Raw genomic sequence first — 27,065 nt, 5'->3', positions numbered from 1 at the left:
GTTATTTATGACAAAAGTTCAATTCTGTTGTGTGCAGTAACAATCACTGAGTCATTAAAAACTCACTGTTGTTCATGACAGAAGTTAGACAATGCTTATGTTGAGCACAGGTGCCCATTCAGAAAGTGATGGCCAGAAGAAAACTGGCAGATGCATGCTATTAAAATTGCCATATTACACTTAGCAGTTACAAGTTTATAGTCTTGAACAATAGGGGGACAAATGGAAGAATAAAAAACTAGTAATAATTTGTATACATTTGGTCTAGCTTAGCTTTCAAAGCTGCAAGCTAAATGTCTTACCAAGCCTGGAAAAATTGTTCCACTGTGTTACTGGAATAAACATGATTCATGTATTCTTGGTATTGTGTGCAGTGTACCTCCAGAGAAGCTAGTGTAAAAGATGTACATGTCATTCTTCATTCACTTACTGACCTTCTCTCTTTTCTTCTCTTCCAGTCGGCCCACAAAATACTGTCATTACTGCATCTCCAGGCAACTGGCCAATGGAAGGCGACACTCTAAACCTCACTTGTGTGACTGAGAGTAATCCACCAGCACAAATAGCCTGGAGAAAACATCTGGCTGATGAAAGCATTCAGCTTCTGACAAAAACCAATGTCCTTTCTATTCCTGATGCCCATTTCAGTGATTCAGGACTGTACATCTGTGAAGTAACTAATCTGGTAACAAATAAAACAGAGAAAGCGACTGTGGACATAGTTATACAAGGTACAAGTCTGCTTGAATTAAACCTGTATAGCCCAGTACCCAACTGCCTGTTGGGTTGGAGGATGCTGAAACACTGAAAATTAGGAAATAACTGGAGCATTCCTTGTGATGTATTCAGGAGTTAGCTTTCAATGTACTGCTGCTCTTCATGGGCTGTGCTTTTCACTTCTATGCTTCATTTTCAACTAATACTTTCTGTGCTGCTGTTGTACATGCATACTACTTGCACTTCCTACAGTGCAATACTCAAAGTGATAAAAGAATCTGAGAAAGTGGTGATGTGGGGGATACTGTTATTTCCTTGAAATGCTAATGCACATAGCAGTTTCACAGGGACATCATAGTCTCCTTCTTTGAACTTGTAGTTTTAGTCATTAGTAGTAAATTTAGTAGTTATTTAATAGTAAATGAATTTGGGACATTATTAATATTGGCATCAGTATCAGTGTTAGTATTGTATCATTGGTATTATTGGTACTATTAGTATTATTATTGATACTGTTTTCAGTAGAGCCAAAAGTCTCGGAGCCTGGGACCAAACCCAAATAAACAGATCCTTGAGCAAGCAGTTCCTGCTTTCTTAAACCCCTCCCCATCTTTAGTACTTTTGCATTAGGATAAAAAACATTTTCTTTTGTCATGCAGGTGCTCCAAACATTACAGAACTCTCTGTTGAACCTTCTACCACAGTTCGAGAAGGAGAAAATGTTTCCATACAATGTTCTGCTGAGGGTAATCCTTCTCCAAGGATTATTTTAAGGAGAAAATCTGATGGTGCAGACATGGGGCCTTACAGTGAGGGGAGAATTCTCCTTCCATCTGTGACATTCCTAAATGGAGGAGACTATGAATGTGTAGCAGAAAATAAGTTTGGGAAAAGTAGAAGTGCAATAACACTTAATGTGGAATGTAAGTATGTGTAATGTTTTCGCAGTCATTTAAAAATAATCAATCAGTTTATGCTTCACTTACTTCAGTGATAAATGTACCAATAAAATGAAACACCACCCTGTGAGTACAATAAACCCAGCCTAGTCCTTTGCTCTTCCCCAAAGAAAGGAGCAGTGCTGATGAGCAAAACAAAGACATGAAATCCTTAATGTAATGCCAGTCCTAATCCTAATGTAATCAGGATCTGGATGAACATGAAGCTGATCTTCCTTCTTAACATTCTTGGTTTAGGCTATAAACCAAGAGTGTGGTAGCTCTGGCAGTGTATGCTTTACTTATTCTGAGACTGAGAAAGAAATGAACTTTGGGAGGCCAGCAACCTGACATCCCATAGGACATGCTATATCCACCTCTAAAAATCCAGTGGTGATTAACCACAGGGTTCTTCCTTTCAGATGGACCAAAGAATACAATGATCTCTGTTATCCCTGCCACTGCTGTTAAAGAAGGAGAAACTGTGATAATGAAGTGTACTAGTTCTGGCAATCCAGCTCCAGTGATCTCTTGGAAGAAAAAGAAGACTACTGGGGAGCCTGAGAAAATTTATACAGATGCAACTTTAACCATAAAGAACATAAAAAGTCAAGATCTGGGGCTTTATGAATGTGAAGCTTATAACCAGTTTGGCAAAGAAGAAAAGGATGTGAAATTACTTGTTCAAGGTTAGTAGACAGAACTAGCTGGAACATGAGTTTTCTGGTTTATGTATTTTAGGTCCAGCTCTTATTCTGTGAAGGACAGGGGAATTTTGTCTTTGATATCAGTGGAGTTCAAAGGTGGCCTTGATGTCATTAAGTAATTTAGGAAGCTTTAAATAACGGATGAAATCTGCCTCGATACGTCTAGCCTTAATACAAAGGTCTCACGTAAGATGAGTTTGTATCTATCCTGCAAAGTGGCAGGTGCATGCATGAGGCAGAGAAGATGTGCAATGCCTGTATGTTCTTCAGTACAGGTCACAGGAGCATCCAGATACCTGCATGCAAAAGATTCAGAGAGAGTGTACATGGTGAACCTCTCTGTGGAGGGCTCTCCTTTAAGTTCCAATTCTCTCCTGTTCTTGCAAGCTGCATTTAAGCTACACCACATACCGGTTGCCCTGATAGCTAAGTCTCATTTTCAGCAATAAGCGGACTTCTCTGCTTTAGCCCTGCTGCTTCTGTTTATTGCGTGGCAACATCATGTTGCTTAGAGATCACTTCTGCCAGTAGTCAATCTCTCTTCCTTATTCTTTTCTACTTTTGTAGCTACACCAAAAGATACACTTTCAGTTTTCCCTTGAAGTGCAGTGATACAAGGAGAAAGTGTTACCATCTCTTGCACATTTATGGATGTTAACTCTGTTCAGAGTACTCCCTGAAAGAAAACAGGTGATGGGATCACAGCCCTTGAAAGAGAAGACGGCAAATTCTTCAATTCCATTAAGAATTAATTGTTTTTTAAACCCTGAGATGAGCTGCCGTTACCCAGATTCTTGTCATCAGTGGTGGGACCTTAGTGCTAACACAAAATGCTGTCCAAAACTGCAGATGCACAAAATCATTGCTGCTTCAAAATCATTTGTAGTTCCACTTCCACCTTTGAAAACAGGATGTAAAATTGTGAAAATCTTGAAAAAAGTACTATTCTAGAACTCCTTCCTTAGCCTTTTCTCTTCGGTTGAAAGAGGACATCAACCTCTGCGGCTGTTGGTCCTTGTCCTTTAATGAACTCGAATAAACAGTGAATTTAAAATAAGAAAAGGCTCCATATAATGTAGAAGATATGCAATATACTCCATCAATTGATAAAATGTCTGTCAGCTGGCAATTGCAGTGTGTGAAGGATAGTTAGTGACAGAGTAGTGTCTAAAGTTATATGCTTGAATATTATAGTGAATCCCTTCACAAAGTGAATTAGTACTTTGTGTGTACAAGCTGCTGATACCTCATGAGTTTTTCACTTCTGTTTCTTGCTAAATCCTACCTTGCATTTCTTTTCAGTTCCTCCCCAAAATATCACTGTGTTAGTATATCCATCAGAAAATGTGAAAGAAGGAGAAAACATCACTATTACATGTAGCGCATACAGTAACCCACCATCAGAGATGGTCCTGAAAAAACTCCATCAGCAGAAAGAAATTATTCTGCCATCAGTGAATGGAACCTTTATACTCTACAATGTCACCAAAAATGATACAGGCAGATATTTGCTTGATGTTTTCAATGAGGTTGGAAACAACATCACAGTGATTGAGATAGCTGTTGTAGGTAGGTAGATTTGTTGCCTTAAACTTATTTTGTTCATACTTTCTAATGAATTTTGTGTCAAGGTTAGCACAACTAGCTCATGGCTGAACCTTGCGCAATAATACTGCAGTTAACCTAAAAACCACCCAAAACCCAACAAACAAAACAAACCAAAACCAAACCAAATACTCAGCACCAAGCTGCTGGGGAGAATAAGCTGTATTTAACCTCTTTTTGGTATAGCAGGCATTGTCTGTCCTACCCAAACTTGTGCAATAGCTTTAAAGAGATGGCCACATGCATGAACAGTGAAACTAATCCAGAGAAAGTTTTGTTTCACAAATAGATCTAAAGATTGGGCTTTTTTAAACATAGTCTTCTCCTGAAGCATCACTTCCAGGATGTAGAAATGTCCCCAAGTGTTTCCTGGGTAAAATATGTGATACTCGTGTATTCTTCATGAAATCCATTGTATTCTTTGTTGTAGATGATATCAGCTAGGTTTGAATTTGCAGAGCAAACACAAGACCAAGAATAGGATTTGAAGTGTGTAATATGGAGTTACTACTAAAAAAAGAAAGCCTAAGGAAAATGGTTTGAAATGTGCTTTGTGCAAGAAAACAGAACTGGTGTTCCAAATGAAGGTCATGAATAACACTGCTTTTACAGGAATATACGTGTCTCTTTTAGTCAGTTTTTACACAACTTTTTTCTCCTCTTATCTCCAATTTCAGAAAGATTGGGAAAACCAGATCAAATGATCCCACTGATTATTGCATTTTCCTCAGTGACAGCAGTAGCAGTACCTGCAGTTGCAATTTTGATCTACGTGTCAAGAAAAGCAAAGATAAATGGATCCTACAGTCTTGTAAAAGCACTCAGGCTGAAAGTGTGATTCTATTACTAGAAGTCTAAATTCATAATAAGCAATGTTATTTATTGTTGTGACTTATTCTACTTTTCTATGACATACAGTAACAAACAAATGACTTAAGAACATCACCACGTGATAGCAAATGGATTGTTTTCCTGTTTTGATACGTATTGTAGTATTTCAATTAAAGGAAAAACTGGCATCCTATCCTAGAAGTGGGTAAATCACTTCTGTGTTGAAGCATGTTGAGCATAGAGTCCCTTGGAGAACTAGGTTTGTACATAGTGTATCATTTGTGTTGTAAATATGTTCAACTGGCTATCACTTTGTAAAATTGCAGTCTTACTGCAACTGTACAGGGAAATGTTAATTCAAAGATATATATCAGCATTACTTGAGCTGATCAGATGATAATGTTTTATTTTGTATTACCTACAGAGCGAATGTTTTTAATACAACTTGTCTGCTTGTAGTAATGTTTGGAAAATGTTCTCTTTTCACTCATATTGCCGTAAACCCACTCCCTTCAATGGAATTCCACAGTCGCTGGGCTATGCCTTTCTGATCCTTTAAATGAATTTAAGCTCTCAAGGCTCATGTGTGAAACATTTTATTTTTCATATTACTCAGAAAGTGCCTGGGGTTATAGCCTGGTCAGTTTTAGGAGAGCTGAGATATTTTGGTAGGGTTTAATCATTGCCAAATCAATGTCAGAATTCTGTTACTTCATGAGGAGCCAGGTGAGACCCTTCATGTAGATTCAGCTGCTGATAAATATGCTTTGTAGATTTCTACTGTGAAATAAAACCACCAGTAGGTTTCTTTGACTAAATCCGCCTAGTGATTCTGTCAGAATACACGTTCCTGTATGGAATATATGGAATATGGAAGGAACCAGTGAAAACCATTACCCTTAGCAACAGAAGATTCAAGTGTCATGGGAAGCCTTAGTTGTAAAGGCACAAGCAAGGCAGGCAGGGACCTAAAGGTATAAGAAAAGGGAGAGGCAAAATCAATGCAGCCTCAGCAGTGGTGGTAGTTTCCTGAAGGAATGCCCCTCCCAAACTGCTCACTGTGGAAAACTTAACCGCTTGCCTGACAATTTTACGTTTAATAGACAGCTGGTGCCTATATGCTTTACTGTGATTAGTGCTTTTTATTCACTGTACGCTCTCTCCAGTGTGCTAATGGCAAAGAAAACAGCGGTCTTTCCATGCAGAGACAAAGATGAGGGGGAAGGACCTGTGGATTTGATAGCATTCTCCCTTACATCCTGTCTCCTGGCTGGTGGTGCTGCTTTTGACTGCTCTGGTTGGTGATGTTCAGCACTGAAGGCAGGGCTGTGGGAGGAGCAGGCGCTGTGGCTGAGATGTTGATGTGTATCTAGTCTCAGACACTGTGTCAGGCACAGGAAGGTGGGTTTGGCTCTGCCAAACTACACACACGAGGTCAAGCAGGGGTATGTGAAAAGAGTTTCTTTACAACATACAAAAGGTAGCAATTGCCCCCAGCAGCACTACAGACAGATGTCTCGTGGTAGCTTGCTGCAGGGTGAAGCAATGGTGCAGATCTTCCATCTGGTTTTCACAGCATGTTCAGCAGTGTATTGTGCACAGTAGATCTGTGCATACAGGGTCTCCTGTGCTTATCTTCTGTTGGAAAGCGAGGCTTGGAAAGTGGAGGTGTATCAGAAAAATGAGAGAGCAGTGTGGACTTGGCTTGGAGGAATGTGAGCATGCAGTAGGAGGGTGAAGAAAAGATTGAAGACAGAGGAGGAGGAGAGCTTTGACAGGCCCATGACATACATTTCTTGGAGGTGGTGCCAGGCATATTTATTCAGAGTGATGTCAGGCCTGTCTCAGTGCTGATTTGTGAACAAACCACAAAGCATGATTTTCCCATTGTGCAAAACTTTGCTGCACTCACTTTTTGCCTACTGGGCATAGCTGTGGTATATGTAGTGCAAGAAGGATGGTTAAAAAAGATACAGAGAAAGAGGACTGGAAAAACAGGAAAACTGGAAATGTCAGTGACTTTCCAGCTTGGAGAAAGAATTCTGGAGGAGGGGATGTGACTGACATTTTCCAAATCATGAGAGCAGCTGATAGCAAACAACAGATGCAGAGCTGCTGTTTGCTAAATCATGCAATGCCATAACAGCAGGGCACACAAGGTAAGGCGAGAGAATCTCAACAAGAATAATAGGGAGTGCTTCTTTACACAGTAAATGGTGAACTACTAGAAGCTGCTGCAAAGGGTTGTGTAGGTCAACAGTATCAACTGGTTCAAAAAGGGGATGAAAAAATAACGGACTAAAAGTCCACAAACAAATACTAGAAGGAATAAGCAAAAATGGACAGTATAACATCCCTGACCCGATGACGCTGAGCCATCCTCAGGGAATGTATGGTAAGAAAGTGGCCAGGTTTGCATGCTCTCCTAAAGTAGTGTCTTCCACTACTGGAGACAGGCTGTGGTAGCTGGATCACTGGTGCGATCCAGTAAGGAATGTCTCACCTTCTTAGGCCTTTTCTGACCAGTCTTGGGCCAGGCCTATTTGAGAAGGGGCTTAGCAGTTCCTGTGCTGCTTTTCCTTCTCCTGTCGTTCCTTAGAAGAAATAAAAACAGGAAGGATGAGTGAGAGGGAAAGAGGAGTCATCTCGCAACAGTACTTAGGTGCCTGTGTAGTCTACCCTGGAAATTCCTCCACAGGTTCCTGGTATCCCCTTGGCTGTTGTTTTCATCAGGATTTGTGATACAGATACAGACCATAATGTCTACATGGCTTGGCTGCCCTCTCAGGTTTTCCATTAGGCATGAAGTCTTTTAAGTCAATAGGAGTTGACCTGTGATTTCCACACAGCCTTTTCCTTTAACCCAGGAGCACTAAATTAATAGATAGATAGAACTTGTAGTGCTCATTTTAGGAGAGGCTGCTGTTGGGTGGGCAGCAAGTTTCCTCTCAGTGAAATCACAAAGAAAGACCTTGCCAGGGGATCTCCTGCCCTCCTGCCTGATTCTCGGTGCTTTCCAGAGCACTTAATGATCTGGGGAGAAGATACAGCTGGTGGAGGTTAAAAGTTCACAATCAAATAACTTCTCTTTTTATTGAACATTACAGAAGGAAAATTGTTTCTGCTTGCACTATATTTCATCAAGCAAATGCAGAACTTCTGCCCTGGCAAAAAGGCATCAACAGCAGCTCCAGCCTGGCAAGTGCTTTCAGAAGGTGTCAGAGCCACCTGGAAGTCTAGGTAAGAGTCCCTGCAATGGAGACTGTCCTTATAACTAAGAAAGTGCTCTGTAGAGCAAAGGGCTATGGCAGGTCTACTCAGGTTTTCTCTACAGAGTCACCTCCCAGGTTACAGAGTTGGTTTTCCCCTTGCCTGGGCCTGTGCTCAGGCACACCTGAGTGTGCCCTGGTGTCCTCAGAGCAGAGGGTTATCCCAGCAATACAATGCTAATGCTAAATGCTAATGCTGAAATGAAGCTGGGTTTTAAAAGGTGATGGCAAAATCTCCCTCCCCACAGGTAGTCCAGGGTGTGTTCTTCCTTTAAATGTAAAGCTTAAACAGAAGAAAACAAGTTTTATAAAGAGTGCTTGCGGATTATTTTGTAGGTGTACTGAAGGGAACAATTAATATATCCAGTGACAGAGGTGCTGTTACCTGCTGGAGGCCCTGTGTTTGCAGGAACAGGCTTCCCCTGGCTTCATGGACTAGCAGGGTCTGGTCATAATGTTTAAGGCCAAATTACAGAATCACCAAATCAACTTGGAAAAGCCCTTTAAGCTCATCTAGTCCAACCCTTGCCCCAGCACTGCCAAGGCCGCCACTGACCCATGGCACTGAGGGCCTCCTCTACACAGTGTGTGAACACTTGCAGGGACGGTGACTCCAGCACTGCCCTGGTGATGTTCTGGTGTCTCGGGCTGCAGCATGTCTTTCAGCTTCATAACCTGCTGCTGGACCAGATAACTTCTCTGAGCAGACTGTGTCCCCAGTAAAGAATTGGATTTTGACTGAACATTGCTCACAACTGGAGAATATACCATTGTAATAGGTGATTAGCTGTGTCCTTTCTGTTGTATATACATGGCCTGCTTCCTAGGCTAATCTGTCTGACCTTTCACACCTTTCTCTCCCCAAGATAATTGCCTACTGTAATCAAGCCATCTCTTACTTCTTTGCTAGACTAAACAGATTGAGCTGTTGTAAACCTACTTTTCTCTTTAAGGCATTTTCTACACAGTAAATAATCCTTGTGGCCTTTTCTAAATCCCTTCCAGCAGTCCGGTGTACCCTTTAATATGTGGCAAAAGATCTGTACATGGTTCACCAGTGCTGTTTCCGCCAGTGCCAGAGGGGATTCTGCTTCTTTACCCCTCCTTTCTGCCACTCTGCTTCCATAAACAGCCTTTTTTGTGTTTGCCATCTCTTTTTGTCTTTCAGAGATTCACTCAGGAAATAAAGAAAAAGTAAATCCCTTATTCCTGTTATGGTTTCTCAGTGCTTTGTAGGACACAGTCCCTCAGAGCTGTTCATGGTACATGTTTTTGAAACAAAATGCTATGTGATACAAAGTCAGATGTCTCATGAGTTCAAATACCTTGGATCTAATTTGTCTGATAATGCCTACATTCCTTAAAACCAGGCTCACTGAAACTAATTATTTTAGTTACAAAATAATTATAGTTATCAAATATATATATTTAAATCCCTGGCTCAGTTTTCCCATTATTTAAAACTTGTCATAGACCAGTCTGAATTTTGCCCAGACCGTCCAGCTCACCAGTCGAGAACTGACAAGAGTACACTTGACATTTCTCTGTATTCAGATAGAAGGCCACTTCACCTTTGAAATGAAATGAGAGAAGCAGTTATGTCAGGGAAACCCCTTCTCTTGTTCTGCTGTCTGTGGTGTGGCTCAACAGCTTTTAAGCCTTGCAGTCTTTTGGGGTCCACATCTTCTACATCCTGCCCCAAAGTGAGGCAAGTAAGGTTAACAGAAATATGGCAATGCTGGTAAAAAGAGTGATGTGCTTTGCTGTTAGATACCAGGCATCTTAGCAGTTAAAATGCGTTGTTCTAAGTGCCTGGGTAGGCACCAGGTACCAAATCAGGGAATCCCCTCTCTGTCCTTCTGCCCTTCCCACCTGAGGAGTACACAGAATGGCCAAATGTGTGGCTAAGAGATACAGGGCTGTGAAGTTCCCCTCACTTACTGTGTTCTTGGTTCCTGTGGTGATTCTGCCTTGTTTAAGGTTTGTTGCGAATGAAACAAGGGGAACAGGTTTTTTGGCAGGTTGAAAATTCACACTTACAAGGGCACCTTTTGGTTTTTGCAATGAGAAGAAATTTAGACATTCAAAGCCTAAGATTTGTGCCAGGGATAACTGAAGATTTGTATCAAAAAGAGACAAATACATATTTTATAAACAGATGTGACAGAGGTTCAGGTATTCTGTGCTTATGTGACTTGAAGTAGTCAAGAATTACTTTTTTCATTGCAATAATGAAAATTAGACTTGTATGCATTAACTGGACCAGAAAGGAGTGTGTGGGGGAAGCAGAATGACTTTGCTGCTCTTCCTGTGCTTAATTGTCAAAAACTTGCTGTTATTTTTTCTCTTAAATTTTCACCTTTCCTTTGAGTGAGAGGCAGTTATGGGATACCTGCTCTCCCTAGTTGAAAGAAATGCTGCCATAGATGTTGAATGAATTTATGTTCCCAACACAGATGTCATGTCTTGAACACTCTCAGCTATTTCAGACTGTTGTTCTTTCAGATATTTTAAGGGCTCAGAGACTTACAGTGATGGAGACTATCGGTTTTAACTGTGATGGAACTTGGAGACACTGCTGCAGCTGAGCCACAGAGCCCCTTCGCTTTGGCTAGTCATACCTAGTAGATTAAACTGGCTTTTACTGATAGTTGCTTGATGTGCATGGAAAAAGCCTGATCTATATCCTTTAGCACTACTTCTAACATGCAGCTGAAGAGAGAACTTCAGGAAATGGGGTTGGGGTATTTACTGGCATTGTATCTTGACCTCCTTTTGTTAGCCTCCTTTTGTTGCTTAAGCTAATGGGCTTAAGCAACAAAATCTCACCAGAAATGGTGTATTCATTTGCTTGTTTCAGTATCAGGAATACATGTAAAATAGAGTTAAAACATGACTGCCTTCAGTTCTTAAAATTACATCCAAGATGTATCTGCTGCTGTTTCTGTTGATTCCCTATTTAAGTACAGTTCAGGAACATTTTGTCCCTCTGTATATATCCAAGCATCTTAACAGCAGAGTGAAGCAAGACGGCATGATTCTTCTCCGTTTAATAATTTGCCCAGGCACTCTTATCTGAAAAGCATACAGAAATAAACATTTTAGGGAGAAAATTTAGTCTTTGTAGATAAGCTCTGGGAAAAAACGAAAGAAAAATTCCTTCTCACAAACAAAAAGCTATTCCAGCACCACATTGTTGTTACATGTTTTGTTCTATAGTTGCAATGGCCTTGGTGTTGATAACAGAGCAGGGATGGAGCAGGTAGCAAGTTTCTGTTTCTGTTGATTAAAGAACATTAATTCTTCTGAGAAATAGGGATGATGTTGGTATAAATCACTCTTCCCAAGTTGTTGGAGTTGAATTAAGAAGCAAAAGCATGGCAAATTAGTGCTCTACTTGCTTTGTCTGCCAGCCAGAAAAGTGGTATATCTATAGAAGCAGCTAAGGAAATGTACAGAATAGAGTAAAATTCATCTGCACATCTAAAGGTAAATTCATAAGCTGAAAATTCTGTGTTCAACATCTGAATGTACTGAAATATCCTGTTTATTGTATCTATACACTTAGTGACAGAACTTAATTCTTCTATATCTTGTTCCCTGTTTTGTAGCAAGTATCTGTAGTAGTAAGCAGTTGAAGAGCACGCTTCACCAGTAGCCTGTATGCTTATTCCTTTTTCTTTCCTGGGTCTAGCTGACTGTTAATTCAATAGAATGGAGCTGTATAAACCTCCAACACATGCAGTTCTTTGGATGTGAAAATCCACCTCCCAAAAGCTGTTGTTTTTTTTGCTAGAGAAACCCTCTTGCTGAGAGATGGGTGAGTAGATATGAGAAGTGTCTGTGTAGCCTTGGGCTTGTTTGAATAGGGAAGTAAAGATAAATACAGGGCGAGATTAATGCTGGCTTACCCCCAAGCTTTCTGCAACCTTTTTTGAGTGCACACACATGATTTTGGAACCAGGCCTAGGTAAGGAGGTGACAAGGTAATTGTAGAAAGGCGCAGTGAAAGAGAAGTGAGGCTCACGTTGAGGTAGAGCATAAGAATGACCACACTCAGTCAGATCAAGTTTTTTAACCAGAAGTAGGTAAAAGTTAATGCCTAAACAATGCTATGAAAACAACAAGTACTGTAGCATGTTCTCCAAATGCACTCCCAGCCCTCAACTGTTCTGAAGCTCAGGAGTTCCCTGGGTCAGAACTTGCTTCACTGTACTCAGGGAAGTGTGATTCATTTGTTTTCTGTTTGTCATTTGAAATTCTGTAAACTCAAAGCATGCACCACATCCTTGTTTGCAAGGAATGAAGTACTGCGTTGCTGAGCTCAATAGCTTGCGGGGGCATGTCTGAGGGCTTTTGAAGTCTCTGTCTTAAACTCTTGTGGTTTGTGTCCTTTTCCAAATGGAAGAAAGCAGGAGAAAGTTTGAGCAGTCTTTCAACACTGAGCTATCTAGATCTCTAGATAATGCCCGGGAGAAGAGAATAGAGTGTGAAGGACTCTGCACAGCATTGCCACAAGCTGTCAGCAGCAGGAGGGAGAGATACGGCTGTGATCCCACAGATTATAGCTGGACAGTTAAACGAGCCAAATCTATCAAGGAGTAATTCTGCATACAATCCCTATTGCCAATTGCTGTATTTAACACAGTGCAAGTGAGTAACCAATTCCTTTCACATCTGAAGAGATCTCACTTAGAGATTTAACATTTGGATTAAAGCAAATGTAAACAGATTGGATAATTCAATTAAAAATTTGGTCAAGTGTTTTCTGCAGAATTAGGATCGGGAGATAACCTGACCATTTTTAGGAGGAGAGTCGTAATACTGATGTAATAGTAACAGGGCAAAGAGTAATAATAAAACAGATGGGAGAGAAATACCAGGGACCTTACTGAATTGATAGAACATTGTAAAAATCTCGTGGAATTTTATAAAAGATTGTTTACAAAGTTACTGTTTCCACTGTTATTGACAAAAACTTAATTTTAAGGTAGCATTTTGTATGATTTATCAAGATGAATGTGAAACAATAGACCAACAGCATGAAGCACAGATGAAACAAGAGCTTCTTTTGTTGGAGTGTGTAATCAGAGCTCAAGTCTATGACATTTGAAAAGAGAAACTGTCAGTTTTGAACCACAAGATTAACATCCCTGCCTGAACTTAAAAGATGAATACCTCTTTTTAGTTATATCTTTCCTGCAGTTGAACTGTCAAGCACAGACACCTTGAAAGCATGTTTTTCAAGTGTCTTGAAAGAGCCATCCTCAGGTTCCTGCTTTTTTTATGGAAAGAGACAGAAGTCTGCAACCTAAATACAGGAATGTAGTACAGTACAGCTTCTAGGTGACCCTGAGATTATGGCCCATACACATTGTACAAAGCAGCATCTTACATTTCATATAATATTCTTGATCAATTAAATTCTTGATTATTTAATTTCATCCTCATTTTAAAGAGGTCACAATTAGGTTGAATTAAAAGCATAAACTTTTTGGAGAATGTGCTGATGGCGGGTTCGAAAGCCAAAGTATGAGGCATTCCTGATATTTAGGGACTGTAGCAACAGGACAAGGGGTGATGGGTTCAAACTGAAACAGGGGAAGTTCAGGTTAGATCTGAGGCAGAAGCTCTTCCCTGTGAGGGTGCTGAGGCGCTGGCACAGGGTGCCCAGAGAAGCTGTGGCTGCCCCATCCCTGGCAGTGTTCAAGGCCAGGTTGGGCACAGGGGCTTGGAGCAACCTGGCCTATTGTGAGGTGTCCCTGCCCGTGTCAGGGGATTGGAAACAGGTGATATTAAGGTCCCTTCCAACCCTAAACCATTCTATGACTCTATGATTCTACAATGTAGGCCTACTTTTCCATCCCATTAAAGCTGTTTTGCAATTTGAAGTTTGTAACCTGCAAATATGCCTAAATACTAAAAACTAAAATATGTCTAAATAGTAAAATATGTCTAAACCCCACAGCTTAGAAGGGCAAAGTGCATTTCTGGACTGACTGCTGTCTTTCAGTACTCTTCTATTTAGCAGGGGTCAGAGAGAACAGAGCCAGTCTCTTCTCAGAGGTACACAATAAAAAGACAATGGGATACAGTCAAAAGATGTGACGAGGGAAGTTCCAATTGTATGTGAACAACAGTTTCCTGATTAGCACTTAGACCAGGTTGCTCGGCAGCTGTCGAACTTCTGGCCTTGAGGATTTTTACAGTTCAGCTGGAGAAGACCCTGATCAATTTAATCTAATTGTAAAACTTGCCTTGCTTTGAGTGTGACATTGGTCTCAATGATCTCTTGTGGTCATCCCTGCCTAAGTTTTCTCTGTAACTATGCATGACAGAGGCTTCCACAAGATATTGGTGCTTGTTTTTAAGGGGCAGTGTAGTTCACATACCAGATCAAATGAAAATACTGAAGCAGATCAGTACACTGTGCCTTGGCAATGAAGAGAAACCAAAGGTTCACAGGAGGATGGAAGAAACGCCCCTGGAGACAGATTCAGGAATAGATGCTCCTACAGTATTGAGCTTTTTTGGATATCAGATGTATAAATGTATGTCTGCAGACATGAGACTTGGTCTCTCTTCCAAATCAGTGGTAGTAGTCATAGGTCTAAATGTCCAGTCGTTTTATGACTCTTTTTAAAGTGCTGTCCCAGATTGCTTCCTGTGGAAAAGAATTACATATTTTAATTAGACACTTTGTTTAAAGTATTTCCTTTGATTGGTTTGAAACACTTCTCCTTTTTGTCCCCTTGCTTTTGAATTACGATGCAGGAAGACTGGAAGTTCACCATTGGTTCATCTACCATTTTTCTACTAATGGTTATTGTGCTCAAGTCTGTCTAACTCCGATCTTTTCTAAATGAGAAAAAAACCCAAACCACCAAAACATCACTCTTTTAAGTGTTAATGTTTAGAAATGCTTTTCACATGTCAATAATCTCCTTCACCCTCTCAAGCACTTCTAGTGCAACATCACCTTTCGTAAGGAATGATCAGTCTGGTACTTTCTATTCCAAATGAAGTTCTATCATTTAGTTACCTTAAAGGAGTTCTAATGTTTCTTGTATAGTTCTGCATCTCATTCCTTGCAGATCCTAGTATTTTGGTGATACTGTCCTCTTAGGCTGACAAAGTCTGGCTGACACCCAAATTATGACATTTCATAATTTCCAGTCCCAGTTGCCCATAGTAGGCCAAAATGAGAGTCTGCTCCTTACTGAAAACTCATTTCTCCAACACACACACACACTTTTTTTTCTGCTGGGTTAAATTTTGTCTGGATCAGGTCCTGAATCCAAATTGCTGTAGGGTCTTACTTGTATTCAGGCTTGCGCAACCAAGCTAGTGGTGGTGATCATCAGCACGATGACAGAGCCCTTTCTCCCACACTTGCATCCATTGAAAAAGTCTGTGAAACCAGTTACTCCTGGTAGCTGACATTCTTTTAACCACAGATGCACACTTTGCAGACACCTTTACTGAGCTTACAACAGTGATCGTGGTTTGCCTACTCAGTAGTATGTACAGTGCTCTTTGAGGGAATTTAATAACTTCATCTGAATGTTCTTTGGTCAGCATGTCACAAGCAAAAATTTCCTGTACAAAATGAAAAGCAGTTAGGTTTTCTCTGGAATTCTTTGATACTTGTAAAGCCTGACCTGGATTTTCCAAGTAAGTTGACTGAAAAATACTTTCCATTTCCCTGACCATTTGAAGTGTGTTTGATAACCACATTTAGGACTTCCTTTAGAGTATCCTTGACTGAAAAGTGTATTCAAGTAAATCTTTATTCCCAGAAAGAGTTTAAGGTTGTCTTGACATTCTTTTGAATGCAAAGACCTGTACTGTAGAAATAAAAGAGGTTTGACAGAAACTGTACATGGCTCAGCCCTTACAAAGGAAGATGTGTTGCTGGGCTGTACCTCTCCTGCCACAGCCCTGCGGTGCTTTGCAACTGTATCCCTTTTCTTTTTAGAATATTTCAAATGGCAGTAAGGATCAGCCATCCGTAAATCATCAATATCATCAGAAGCCAATTAAAACATAGTTTTGCTGACTATGGAAAGCTATAGGAACTTTCAGTATGAGGGAAGGTCAGCATGTTCTGGTTTTGATGAATAAGCATTGAGTAAAAGAGAGAAGTTTTTACTTCTCGTTAGTATTAGTTACAGAGAACATCTGCTCTTCTGTTTAAAAGTTCTCATTCCTACATCTCTTCTGGATTCCCTGTTCATACAATCATAGAATGGTTTGGGCTGGAAAGGCTCATCCATTTCCAACCCCTGCCATGGGCAGGGACACCTCACAATAGGCCAGGTTGCTCCAAGCCGCGTCCAACCTGGCCTTGAACACTGCCAGGGATGGGGCAGCCACAGCTTCTCTGGGCACCCTGTGCCAGCACCTTAGCACCCTCACAGGGAAGAGCTTCTGCCTTAGGTCTAACCTGAACTTCCCCTGTTTCAGTTTGAACCCATCACCCCTTGTCATATTGCTCCAGTCCCTGATAAAGAGTCTCTCTCCAGCATCTTGTATTTTATGACCACAGCCATGAACTCCAGTATGCACTTCCCTATGTTACTGAGATAACACCTGTCCAGCAACTTCCACCTCAGTGGTGGCATTACCCAAGAGCCAGGCTGGTGGGTCAGCATACCTCATGCACAGGACAAACCCAGGGCTGTGAACTGCACCAGAGAAAGCCTGCAGCTTGGAGCCAGGCACTTTCCCTAAGGAACCTGGTGTGTAGATCTGTAAATGAATATATGCTCTGAGTTACTTTCAGCAGCTTTGCCACACAAGTGATACCTATTGGTATGTCAGCAACTTCCCAGAACTGTTTTGAAACAGCAAGTTGGTTATAAGGACACATACTGTTCCTGTCATCTTGTATTATCACACACTTGCTCAACAACAGCAAACCTCTCCTCCCCCAAAAAACCCAAACTTTATGTCAAAATCCATGAGTCAAGAACATAAATCTACAGATTGCTGCTGTTTGTCTTCCTACTACCTTCTCATAAAGAAACTGCTTAGGAAGTAATTTTTCTATGATAACCTAGAGTCAGCTGGCCTAGACACATGTCTTTGTAACATCAAATTTAGAGAAGCACAACTCCAGGGTGAATTGATGTCTGTCCTCACAGCTATTTAATCCCCTGACCTAAATCTGGGTGGTTGTTACCACTGCCAACACTACTGCTATTTGCTTCTAACATGAAAAGGGCAGCTGACGTCTCTACCTGCACACAGTTGTAAGGCTGTGACAGAGTAGGTTTTACTGTGTTAATTACTAAAACCTGTAAACTGTTTATGTAGAAGCTGGCGCTGTTTATGATGGGGGCTTTAGACAGAAGAAGATACTGGGTTTAATGTTATGAATAGCTGCAATTTAATTTGATGGACCTTTACTTTGACTTTGTTAACTGATTTGTCTCCTTTCCAAATGGTTGAGTTGCAATGGTATTGACAAGGTAAGAAGTAACTAAATTAAGCTGATCCCTCACCTTTTTGCACCAGACATAAGTCATCCCAAAGGCTAACATCCATTTTGTTAGGCTTAATTACAATGATGCTCACACAAAGTAGCAATCTGAGCCAGAAAATGATGCATTAACAAAACACAATGCTTTGTAAGTGTGGAATTAAATTCAGTGCACTTCACTGAGGCTTCGGTCAGTCTTTCCAGAACTGTGACACTCTGCTACATGCAAGGTGTGTGACTGTGGAGCTGTGACAGTTGCCCGGAAAAGGTCTTCCTCTTTATTTTGCGCATAAAATCCTAAAAATTGTCACAAAATTGCACTTGATCCTAAGCTGAGACCTCCCAGACTCCAAAGTGACAGTTGTTTCTGCATTACTTTGTTTTCATGCTGTATTCTTCATTTTAAAGAGGCATTAAATAGTTCTGTGCTTGGGTATATTAACGCTCTGTTGGAACAGCTGTGGTGCAGCACACAAGCTGGGTGCTAGATTTGGTTCCAGAGAGAAAGGTTGTGCTAGATTTGAACAGTGTATGAGGCACTTTAGGACTTTGGAGAGATCTGTTAGCATGAAAAGACAGGGATTTAGCCCTGTTACTATCAGTGATGTGCAGAAATCTTCAAAATAGTTATAAATATCAAAGTCATTAAAAAATAGGCAGTGCAACTAGGAACTGAGAACTGGGGATCCTGAAAGCTACTTCTTGACTCAGTCTTTTCTAATATGCACTTTGATTGCAGCAATTGATTTCACTTGTCCAAGTTTTACCTTACAGGCATAAAGTGAAGCTTAATTGGTATAAATCACTTTGTAAATACTAGGAGAAAGATGCTGGGGCAGGAGAGTGCTCTTCCTCATATGGTAGTAATTTGAGCACAGGGTAGATAAAACATGTGTAGGAGTGAAATGCTGGGAAAGAAACTGTCTAAAGTTTGATCGAGTTTCCTTTAATCTGTTTCTGGTTGTTTGAATGTTTTCCCTGGCTTTCTGTGGAGTCTGCATATCTTGATTTAATTGAAGGTCAGCCTTACATTGATGCGAGAAAAGCCAACCTTGGGTTTTTTCCTGGATGAAGTTGGGAAACCTCAGGAATCTCATGCAAGTCACAGCTTCCCAGCAGTTTAGTCTCAGGCATGCTGTGAACAAAACTGTCACCTAGACAAGAACAACTAAAGGAAAAACATCCCTCTTTCAAAGATGTCTGTTGCCTATGGGCCAGTAACTGTTACTTCGCTAAGGACTGGGAGGTAATTGCAAGCCTTCACAAATCTTTTAGAGGTTGGAACTAGATGATCTTAAGGACCTTTCCAGCCCTAATCATTCTGATTCTGTGATCTCAACATATACAGTGGGGATCTGGTTTTGCTGGTTTTTGTTTCGTTTTGACTGTGTGGTCATCTGGACTTCATTATTTAGCTTGCTTCAGCCAGAACTCCTGCCTACACATTAAATCTCACTTTGTCTAAGCTGCCTGAGCCAAGGGCTGTCCAGGAGGAGTGGCTCAGGCGTGGGGATGGCTGGGTTCACATGGAAGTCCTACCCCTCTGGGCTTTGTGGGTGCAGCTGGCTCCAGGAGCTTGAGCATAAGCTCAAGCAAAGCTACAGCATGAGATCATAGGATGACAGATTAGTTTGTGTTGGAAGGGACCTTAAGATCATCCAGTTCCAACCCCCTGCCACAGGCACCAGAAGTGCACACAGTGCTGCAAGTGGGGTCTCACGAGAGCAGAGTAGAGGCTTAATTTGCTTCATTTTCATGTGTTTTGAAGAGTAAATTGTTTGATGCAAAAAGCCCCAGTCAGACTCTGTAGGAGGATGTCTCTCTCCTCTATTCGTGCAAAAATAAGGTGAACCTCACACTTTCATATTCTTTATTTTCCATATGGTGTCATTAAGCACCATTTCCTGTAGCTGTCTCTGCAAGCAGAGGTTAGTGCTGCATTCATGGGAACTGAGCCTCTGCCCAGTTAACCCGCAGGAGGGGCTGCAGATATGTCCTTGAATGCTTTCTGCATCTCCAATTGTAGATTACAGGAAGTAAACTGGGTTTGCAATGACCAAGGTTAGCTGGAGCCAGACTGTACTTCTAATCCTGGAATTTAACAATCCTGTGATATCGTAACGCTTCTGTAAGTAGATGTGAATGTGAGTGGAGGGAGGAGAAGGGAAATAAATCTAAACTTGGAGGAAAGGTGCAGAAACACACATACACAGGAAAGTAAGTTAAAACGGAGCACGGAAAACAAAAATAGAAGCAGAAAAGGAAGTAAAACAAGAAGTAAAAAAGACATTTTGGGTTTTTTTACTTGATCCTATTAGTCATAAGGACTTCGTTCCACTGCAGCTGAGTCTGCGAGCTGGAGATACTGAGAGGAGTGAGATGCAGTGCAGAAAGCGGGTTGCTTGCTTCTTTACAGATACACATTAAGCCAGTGATACAAAGTAAGTGGATAATGACTAGGGAGAGAGAATGAGAAAGAAAGCAAAAGAAAGGCTTAGATCAATAAGGTGAGACTGTGTAATTTAAACCTGCCAAGGATCCTGCAATGTGTCATGAGATCGTGTGGAAAATGGTGCAGGTTTTGCTGAGATTTCCTTACCTTTGATGGATTTCGACCTCATTTGTCTTACCCACACTCTTGGCGCGTACAGGGAATCATGGCTCCCGGAAACAGGCTGCCTGTGCCTTACTGGAAACATGAATCTCATGCAGTCATGTGGTGTGCAAAGCAGCTCTAAACATGGTTGGGTTGCGGTGGCTCAGAGACTCACACTGCTGGACGCTGAGAGCCTGGGTTTGTCGCTGGTGCCCTGTGCAGCCCATGAGGAGTGGAGCATGGAACCATCCAAATGCTTGGTGATTGTCTTTGAGACCTAGGTGGGACATGGGGTATGTTCAAACCCCAGTTCTTCCTGCAGGGATGTCTCTGTCCATTTGTCACGTGAGACAGCAACCTGTTCATCAGAAAGACAGCAGGAGTCACAAGGACAAGAGGTGGTACAGGTTCCTTCTTTTCACAAAGTGTGAGTTAAAGCATCACCCAGGAAGTAAGGGGTTCGGGTGGAACTTCCTTTGCCAGAAAGGATTTACATATTTTTCCCTCCGAATTGCAGCACTCACTAGCTATCCAACTTGCTCTTCTCCTGCATGATAACCAGAGTGGCTGGGGTGTTCATAGGGAGCAAGCTTTTACTGCTTCTGTTTCAGGGGTATTAAATAATCTTTGGATAAAACACATCCCTGAATCCTGTCTAAATGCATGGGCTTGACTCTTGATTGAGTAGCAAAGCATTTGAATTGTGCTTATTTGACAGAGAACATGTATAAATAATAAACAGGATACAGGAATCTGGCTTGCAGTCAAAGGACATAAATCTTGTGGTCCTGGAGGTCACCATCTCCTGGGACGGAAGCAAACAGATCTAGCTAAAAGCACAGTTCCAAAACTATTTGTGCTGACTGACCAAAATCTGTGAAAAGCAAGTTAGTTCAACATCGCATTGACCTTTTCTCTCCGACAGTGGTTATCATTGATCCAGTTACCTCAATTCCCTTCTGCAAGTGCAAAGGGTTAATATAGAAACCATTTCTATGGAGTATATGGCTTTTTGTACTACCTTAACCCATTCTAAACATTCTGCCTAATTCTTACTAATCAAATCTGTCTTCAGCTGTGCAGATTTTACACCTGATTAAAAAAAGCCAGCAAAGAAAACTGAAATATGAGCTCATCTTCAGAGGAGCTGAGCAGCCATCAGCGCTGTTACCTTCCATGGGAGCACGAGTGCCCATTTCTGGCAGTAAGGCTCTGTAGCAGCATGGAAGTATTCTTTACCTGGGAGCAGGCCCTGTTCTATTGACAGACAGAAACTTGTGAGTGATTTTAAAAGTGATTCTAAAAAATTTCTTTTTAATTTTTTTTAATTTTTGCTTTTTAAATTTTGCTCCCATGCAGTTTGAAAATGGTGCTGCAGTTGGAATTCCGGAGGTGAAGAAAATCCCATGGAAATGTATTCATACATCAGCTGCATAGATTCTTAGGTTCTTTTCACTGCCCTCCAGAAAAAGCAGCAGCTTAGGCTGATTTTGGTTTTGTTTTTTTTTTTTTATGAAATTGGTACCTTTTTAGCACTTAAAACCAGAGAAAGACAAAATAAGGACTCAAGTTATTTTCAAAGGCTTTCGAGACCAGAGACTTGTACATTTTGGAATGGAAAGAGAAAAAAAACCCAACCCAAACCAAAACCCCCTGCAACCAACCCACCCAAACCCCACATTAATGGTACTATTAAGAATGTTTCAGCTGAGAAGTCAACTGCGTATAGTAAAATCACTCGTAAAGCTGAGGAGCTGCAGGTAGAACATTTGCAGATCTCTGATGTGGGGAGTAATAAAAAGATGAAAGGCTTGGACAGCTAGAAGGCCCATGATTCGCTGGGCTTTATGGGATGTAATGGTGAGCTTCTGCAGTTCAGTTTAGCTTGCAGAGTCTTCCTTTACAGTTCTACATCTGATAATTCAGTTATGAAAATGAACTCTCCCACATAGAAGAGAATGCTTGCAATCTTGTTCTGATAAGAGATTCCTGCAGCCCCCCCAAGTCACTTCAACATAAGGGGCCATGTGCTTCTCCTCATTCCTGGGGATGAGCCCACTGAAGCTCTCTCAGGTTTGTCAGCACATGCTGGTATTCCCTGCTCAGTTGGAGCCAGTGCCTTCCAGTACTGCTTCAGAGCAACTCCTGTGACTGACTTGGATATTCTGTGGATTTCATTGCTACGAATTCAGAAGCTTTCTTTACATTCACATGTTAAAATATACTGGTAGAGGCCCTAACTTTTAACCTATCCTTGATCAGAGAGACAGGAAAAACCTACGGAAGAGAGGACTAACTTAGCTGAAAGGCAATATAATTGCTGTTTTTTACAATAGCTGGCAGTGAGCATAATTTAGTTGCTGTGGAGGACTCATAGCAAAGTATAATACAAAATCAGAGTAGTCTGTGGCTAAGTTTGGGGGGATGACGGTAGAATAAAAGTGATGGAAATGCTGTTCACTCTCTCCTCCTTTCTTTGCCAAATGCTGTAATGTGATCATTTTTTTCACTTACATATACAGCCTGAATTCCGTCTTCAGTTATTTAAGTGTAAATTCCTTTAGTCATGGTTTCATCATGTTATAAGCAAAGGTTTGCTGTTAGAACAGCGAAGTCTTGACCACTGTTTCTAAAATACAGTACACTGGAATATGTCTGCACAGCCTTTTTATATAAGACCCTGTTCTGATGACAAGGGAATGCTTGGATGCTTTATTAGTCACTTTTCTGTGTTTGTAATGAGATGTAATACCAGTATAGGAAAGTCCACAATTAAAATAAGCCTGAATTTGTTTGGGTTGAGAAAACAGCTACTCTACTGACACATTCCTCGGTGACCAGAGTTGCATAAACTTCAGGTCAGCTGGAGTTGTGTAAACTAGAACAGTTCAGTGCTTGTAAAATTCTCTGTTTATACAGAGGTCTCCATGTGGAAAAATCATTAAACCCTTTCACAAGTTGTCTTTTTACACAGGAATCATTTATCTGGTAATGGAAGTCTTCATTCCGAAGAAGACCTATCTGGTAATGGAGGTCTTCATTCTAAACAGAGACAAATGTATTAGGAAAGAGAGAAAAAGAAATAATTCCAAATGTTTTCTGAGTGAGTTTGATTTGTTCTTTTAATGGACCTGTGAAGACATCCATGGTATGGCAGAAAGTTTGTCTAACATTTCCTCCTATCTGGTAATGGAGGTCTTCATTCTAAACAGAGACAAATGTATTAGGAAAGAGAGAAAAAGAAATAATTCCAAATGTTTTCTGAGTGAGTTTGATTTGTTCTTTTAATGGACCCGTGAAGACATCCATGGTATGGCAGAAAGTTTGTCTAACATTTCCTCCTGAAAACACATGTACATGAAAGCAAAGATGCATATTAAGATGCAGTAGATGCATTGTAACAGTCCTCATTTGAAAGTGGGGTTTTCAAGCAGAGTTCCTTGTTCTAGCACATATCATATCATTGATGGATTCCAAATGCTTTGGATTTGGAAAGCATTGAGCAGAAAGCCTCCTGGGCAGCTGGGTGATACAAAAACACATGGCTTGTAGTGTGAGCTTCTCCATATGTGTACTCTAGAAGAGCTTTCAGCTTATAAGTGGACTTATCAGTAAGTTCCCTAAGCCTTGAACTTTGGTCTTTAATGCACTAGTAAATCTGGGATTAAAGGTAAAATTCTGCCTAAGATGACACAGAGCTGTGTGCCCACTCTGTTTACCTCAGGCTTTGCAGACTTCTCTGCAGTCAAACCTTAGGGAAACACCTTCCAGTTGACCTATCTTACTTGATTTTTTGATTCTGATATTGCTCCTAGTCTCTCCAGTCACCAGCAGATCAAGTCTCCGCATTTGCATTCACTTCTTTTTAATTCAGGAAGATGTAGCTCTAATTCCAAAACAAAATCTCTCTTGTTTCCATTGTAAAGAATTTAACTCGGCATTTTTCCCCCTATAGTGCTTTATCTAACATATGGCTCGTTGTAGCAGAAACAGTTATAAATAACCTGTACTTCAGGGAACTCTTCCTCACTATGTTCAATGATCATCACTTCCAGATAGGGCACTGAGGATCATGCTGAGGTGGGAAGGGAGTGCAGGACAGCTCAGGTCCAAGCTCCTGCCCAATGCAGAGTCAGCCAGGAGCTCAGCTGAGGTTGGTCAGGGCTTTGTCCACCCTGAGCATCCCCTTTTTCAGTTTCCCCCCACTGCCTCTCACCGTCCTGGTGTGTACCATCATGAAGGGCCTGGCTCTGTCTCCTCCAAAACATCCTTGCAGATGCTTATCACATCCATCCCAAGAGGAAACGGCCTCAAGCTGCACCAGGGGAGGTTTGGATGGAGCTGAGGTAGAATTCCTTCCCCAGAGGGTGCTCAGGCAGGGCTGGAGTCACCGTCCCTGCAGGTGTTCACACACCATGGAGACAAGGCCTCAGTGCCATCGGTTAGTGGTGACCTTGGCAATGCTGGTTGGACTGGATGAGCTCAAAGGTCTTTTCCAACCTGGTTGATTCTGTAAGCGTGACCAGCAGGTCGAGGGAGGTGATCCTGCCCCTCCACTCTGCTCTTGTGAGACCCCACTTGCAGCACTGCATGCAGTGCTGGTGTCTCCAACATAAGAAGGACATGGAGCTGTTGGAGCACGTCCAGAGAAGGCCAGGAGGATGATCTGGGGCTGGAGCACCTCCCATATGGAGCCAGGCTGAGAACATTGGGGCTGTTCAGCCTGGAGAAGAGAAGCTGCGTGGAGACCTCAGAGCAGCTTCCAGTGTCTGAAGGGGGCTACAAGGATCCTAGAGAGGGACTCTTCTTCAGGGACTGGAACAATAGAACAAGGGGTGATGGGTTCAAACTGAAACAGAGGCAGTTCAGGTTAGATCTAAGGCAGAAGCTGTTCCCTGTGAGGGTGCTGAGGTGCGGGCACAGGGTGCCCAGAGAAGCTGTGGCTGCCCCATCCTTGGCAGAGTTCAAGGCCAGGTTGGACACAGGGGCTTGGAGCACCCTGCTCTGGTGTGAGGTGTCCCTGCCCATGGAAGGGGGTTGGAACTGGATGAGCTTTAAGGTCCCTTCAACACAAACCAGTCTGGGATTCTATGATCCTCTCCCCAGGCTGAGCAGGGCCCCTTCCCTCAGCTTCTCCTCACATGGATCCTGCTTCAGATCACCTTGACCAATGGTGTCTTTCTTGTGTGGAGAGGCCCAAATAAAGGTGCAGTATTTCAGCATGGTCTAGAGAACTGTAAATGTTTTACTAGTCATTAAGTGACCAGAATGAGACGCGTAGGCTCAGAACAGGAACAGTTACCAGCTGAAGCAGATTTAAGGGCATGAGAAGTAAAAAAGTTCAAAGAAACTCTTTCTGAGAGTAACAGAGTTCTGTCAGAACCAGAGCGCAATATTTCCTGGGGAACCTTTTGTAAACTGGCTGCAGATAATGCCCTTATGCATAGAATCATAGAATGGTTAGCGTTGGAAAGGACCTTAAGGTCATCAAGTTATGTGTCTTGAGACTTCAGTCCCCACAAATCTCGGTGGAGTGCTTTTCTCTGGCCATCACGTTCTTCCAAACACAACTGGCCCATGGAAGCACACTAGAGATGCACAGTTTGAGAGGATTAATCCCATTTCCTTGGCATATAGAACTTGTGAGTCACTGCCACTACTTGTTTGAGCAGTGTTAAATGTAAGCATCTTAGTTGTATCTATACACCCACACTGGAGTTTTTATATAAGATTCAAATGTTCCTGATTAACATAAGAAAACCCAGTGCATATTTGTGGAGCAGGTACAAGCAATGTCTCATCTCTTCCTGAACAAAAGTTTAATACATTCCCACAAAGTGACTTAATCCAACCTTTTTGCTACAAATTATATGATTGTAAAGGGGTATAAATGAAAGATAAAGAGGTTCAAGGCAGTGTAATTATTAGTTCATATGCCAAAAGGGCAGGATGTTTACAAAGAGAAAAGCTGCATCTCTCCCTACCAACAACCAATTTGCACATACTGCATTCGTTTTAAGAGTTAATTATGCTGTAAAACTAAAGATGAAGTACATACAGCAGGTACGATGCAGGAGTGTGATGTGACGGGACCTGCAGCTCCTGTTTTGACTTGGAGATTTAAGTCGAAGTGAATTGAAAGTAAATGTAAAGGCAAAGGATTTCAATGTTACAGGGCAGAACCCTGCTGAAAAGGGGAAATAGCACCTTGGCAGGATATGAATGATGCTAGGAGTCCTCAATTCATGCTGTGAATTTTATCACCTCAGTTACAATTTATTCAAGTATATATGGAACAAAGAGGAATTAATTACTTTCTATAGAAAAAGAACAGGAATCATGATAAGCGTTTCCTGGTAAGAGGACATCATGAGGTGACAGGATGTGAGCTGGACCTGGGTAATAAAACCTGTGTGTGCTTGTATAGCAGGGACTATATGTATGCTTTTGCGTGGCTGTTTGGAAGGTCTCACCTTTTCCATGGGGATTTTTTGCTCAGATGAGATTTGGTTGAATTTGTTTGTTCTCATTTGCCTTAGAAACAAAACCTGTGCGTTTTAACATTCTTTTCCAAAGGGATTTTTCAGGAAGTGTTGGCTGGAGGCAGGAGTCCTGATGTGAGAGAGTTCTCCCAAGGTTTTGCTAGCTCTTCTTTTTTTTCTTGCTGCAATCGTTCCGAGACAGGGAAAGATTGGACTTGACGATCTTAAAAGTCTTTTCCATCCCAGCTGATCCTCTGGTGCTGTGATTTGTGGGATGAAATTCTGTAGCCCTGCAGACAATGTCTCAGGTGTGCAAACTGGCACAGTTTTTCAGAAGCAAAGAAAACTCCATCCAGCCTTTGAGGCCTGATACAAGATGAGGCTCAAGCTGATCCTACCTTTCATACATAATGCGGTATGTGCACAAAGTCTGCCT

The 27,065-nt window shown here is 41.6% G+C and overlaps 1 protein-coding gene across 9 annotated transcripts in view; it reads left to right on the top strand.

Annotated features, from left to right (window-relative positions):
• Window positions 1–27,065, top strand: part of VCAM1 (vascular cell adhesion molecule 1) — a 39,878-nt gene that overhangs the window by 2,170 nt on the left and 10,643 nt on the right. For 3 of the 9 annotated variants that reach the window (XR_010610596.1, XM_065669538.1, XM_065669544.1), the window contains exons 4-7: window positions 459–731; window positions 1,377–1,640; window positions 2,078–2,344; window positions 7,906–8,038. Coding sequence is in view for 8 of the 9 variants with exons in the window: in XM_065669538.1 (XP_065525610.1) it covers window positions 459–731; window positions 1,377–1,640; window positions 2,078–2,344; window positions 7,906–8,038 (937 nt within the window). In the remaining variant the exon portion in view is untranslated. Of the gene's footprint in view, window positions 1–458; window positions 732–1,376; window positions 1,641–2,077; window positions 2,345–3,664; window positions 3,932–4,644; window positions 5,617–7,905; window positions 8,039–8,403; window positions 14,761–21,506; window positions 23,408–27,065 lie in introns of those variants that run through there. The other 6 variants (XM_065669541.1, XM_065669539.1, XM_065669540.1 and 3 more) reach the window with 6 other exon arrangements.

Source organism: Lathamus discolor, chromosome 3, assembly GCF_037157495.1.
Source record: "Lathamus discolor isolate bLatDis1 chromosome 3, bLatDis1.hap1, whole genome shotgun sequence".
Classification (NCBI taxonomy): domain Eukaryota; kingdom Metazoa; phylum Chordata; class Aves; order Psittaciformes; family Psittacidae; genus Lathamus; species Lathamus discolor.
The sequence above is the reverse complement of the archived record's forward strand: the minus strand, read 5'-3'. Positions and strand labels throughout refer to the sequence as shown.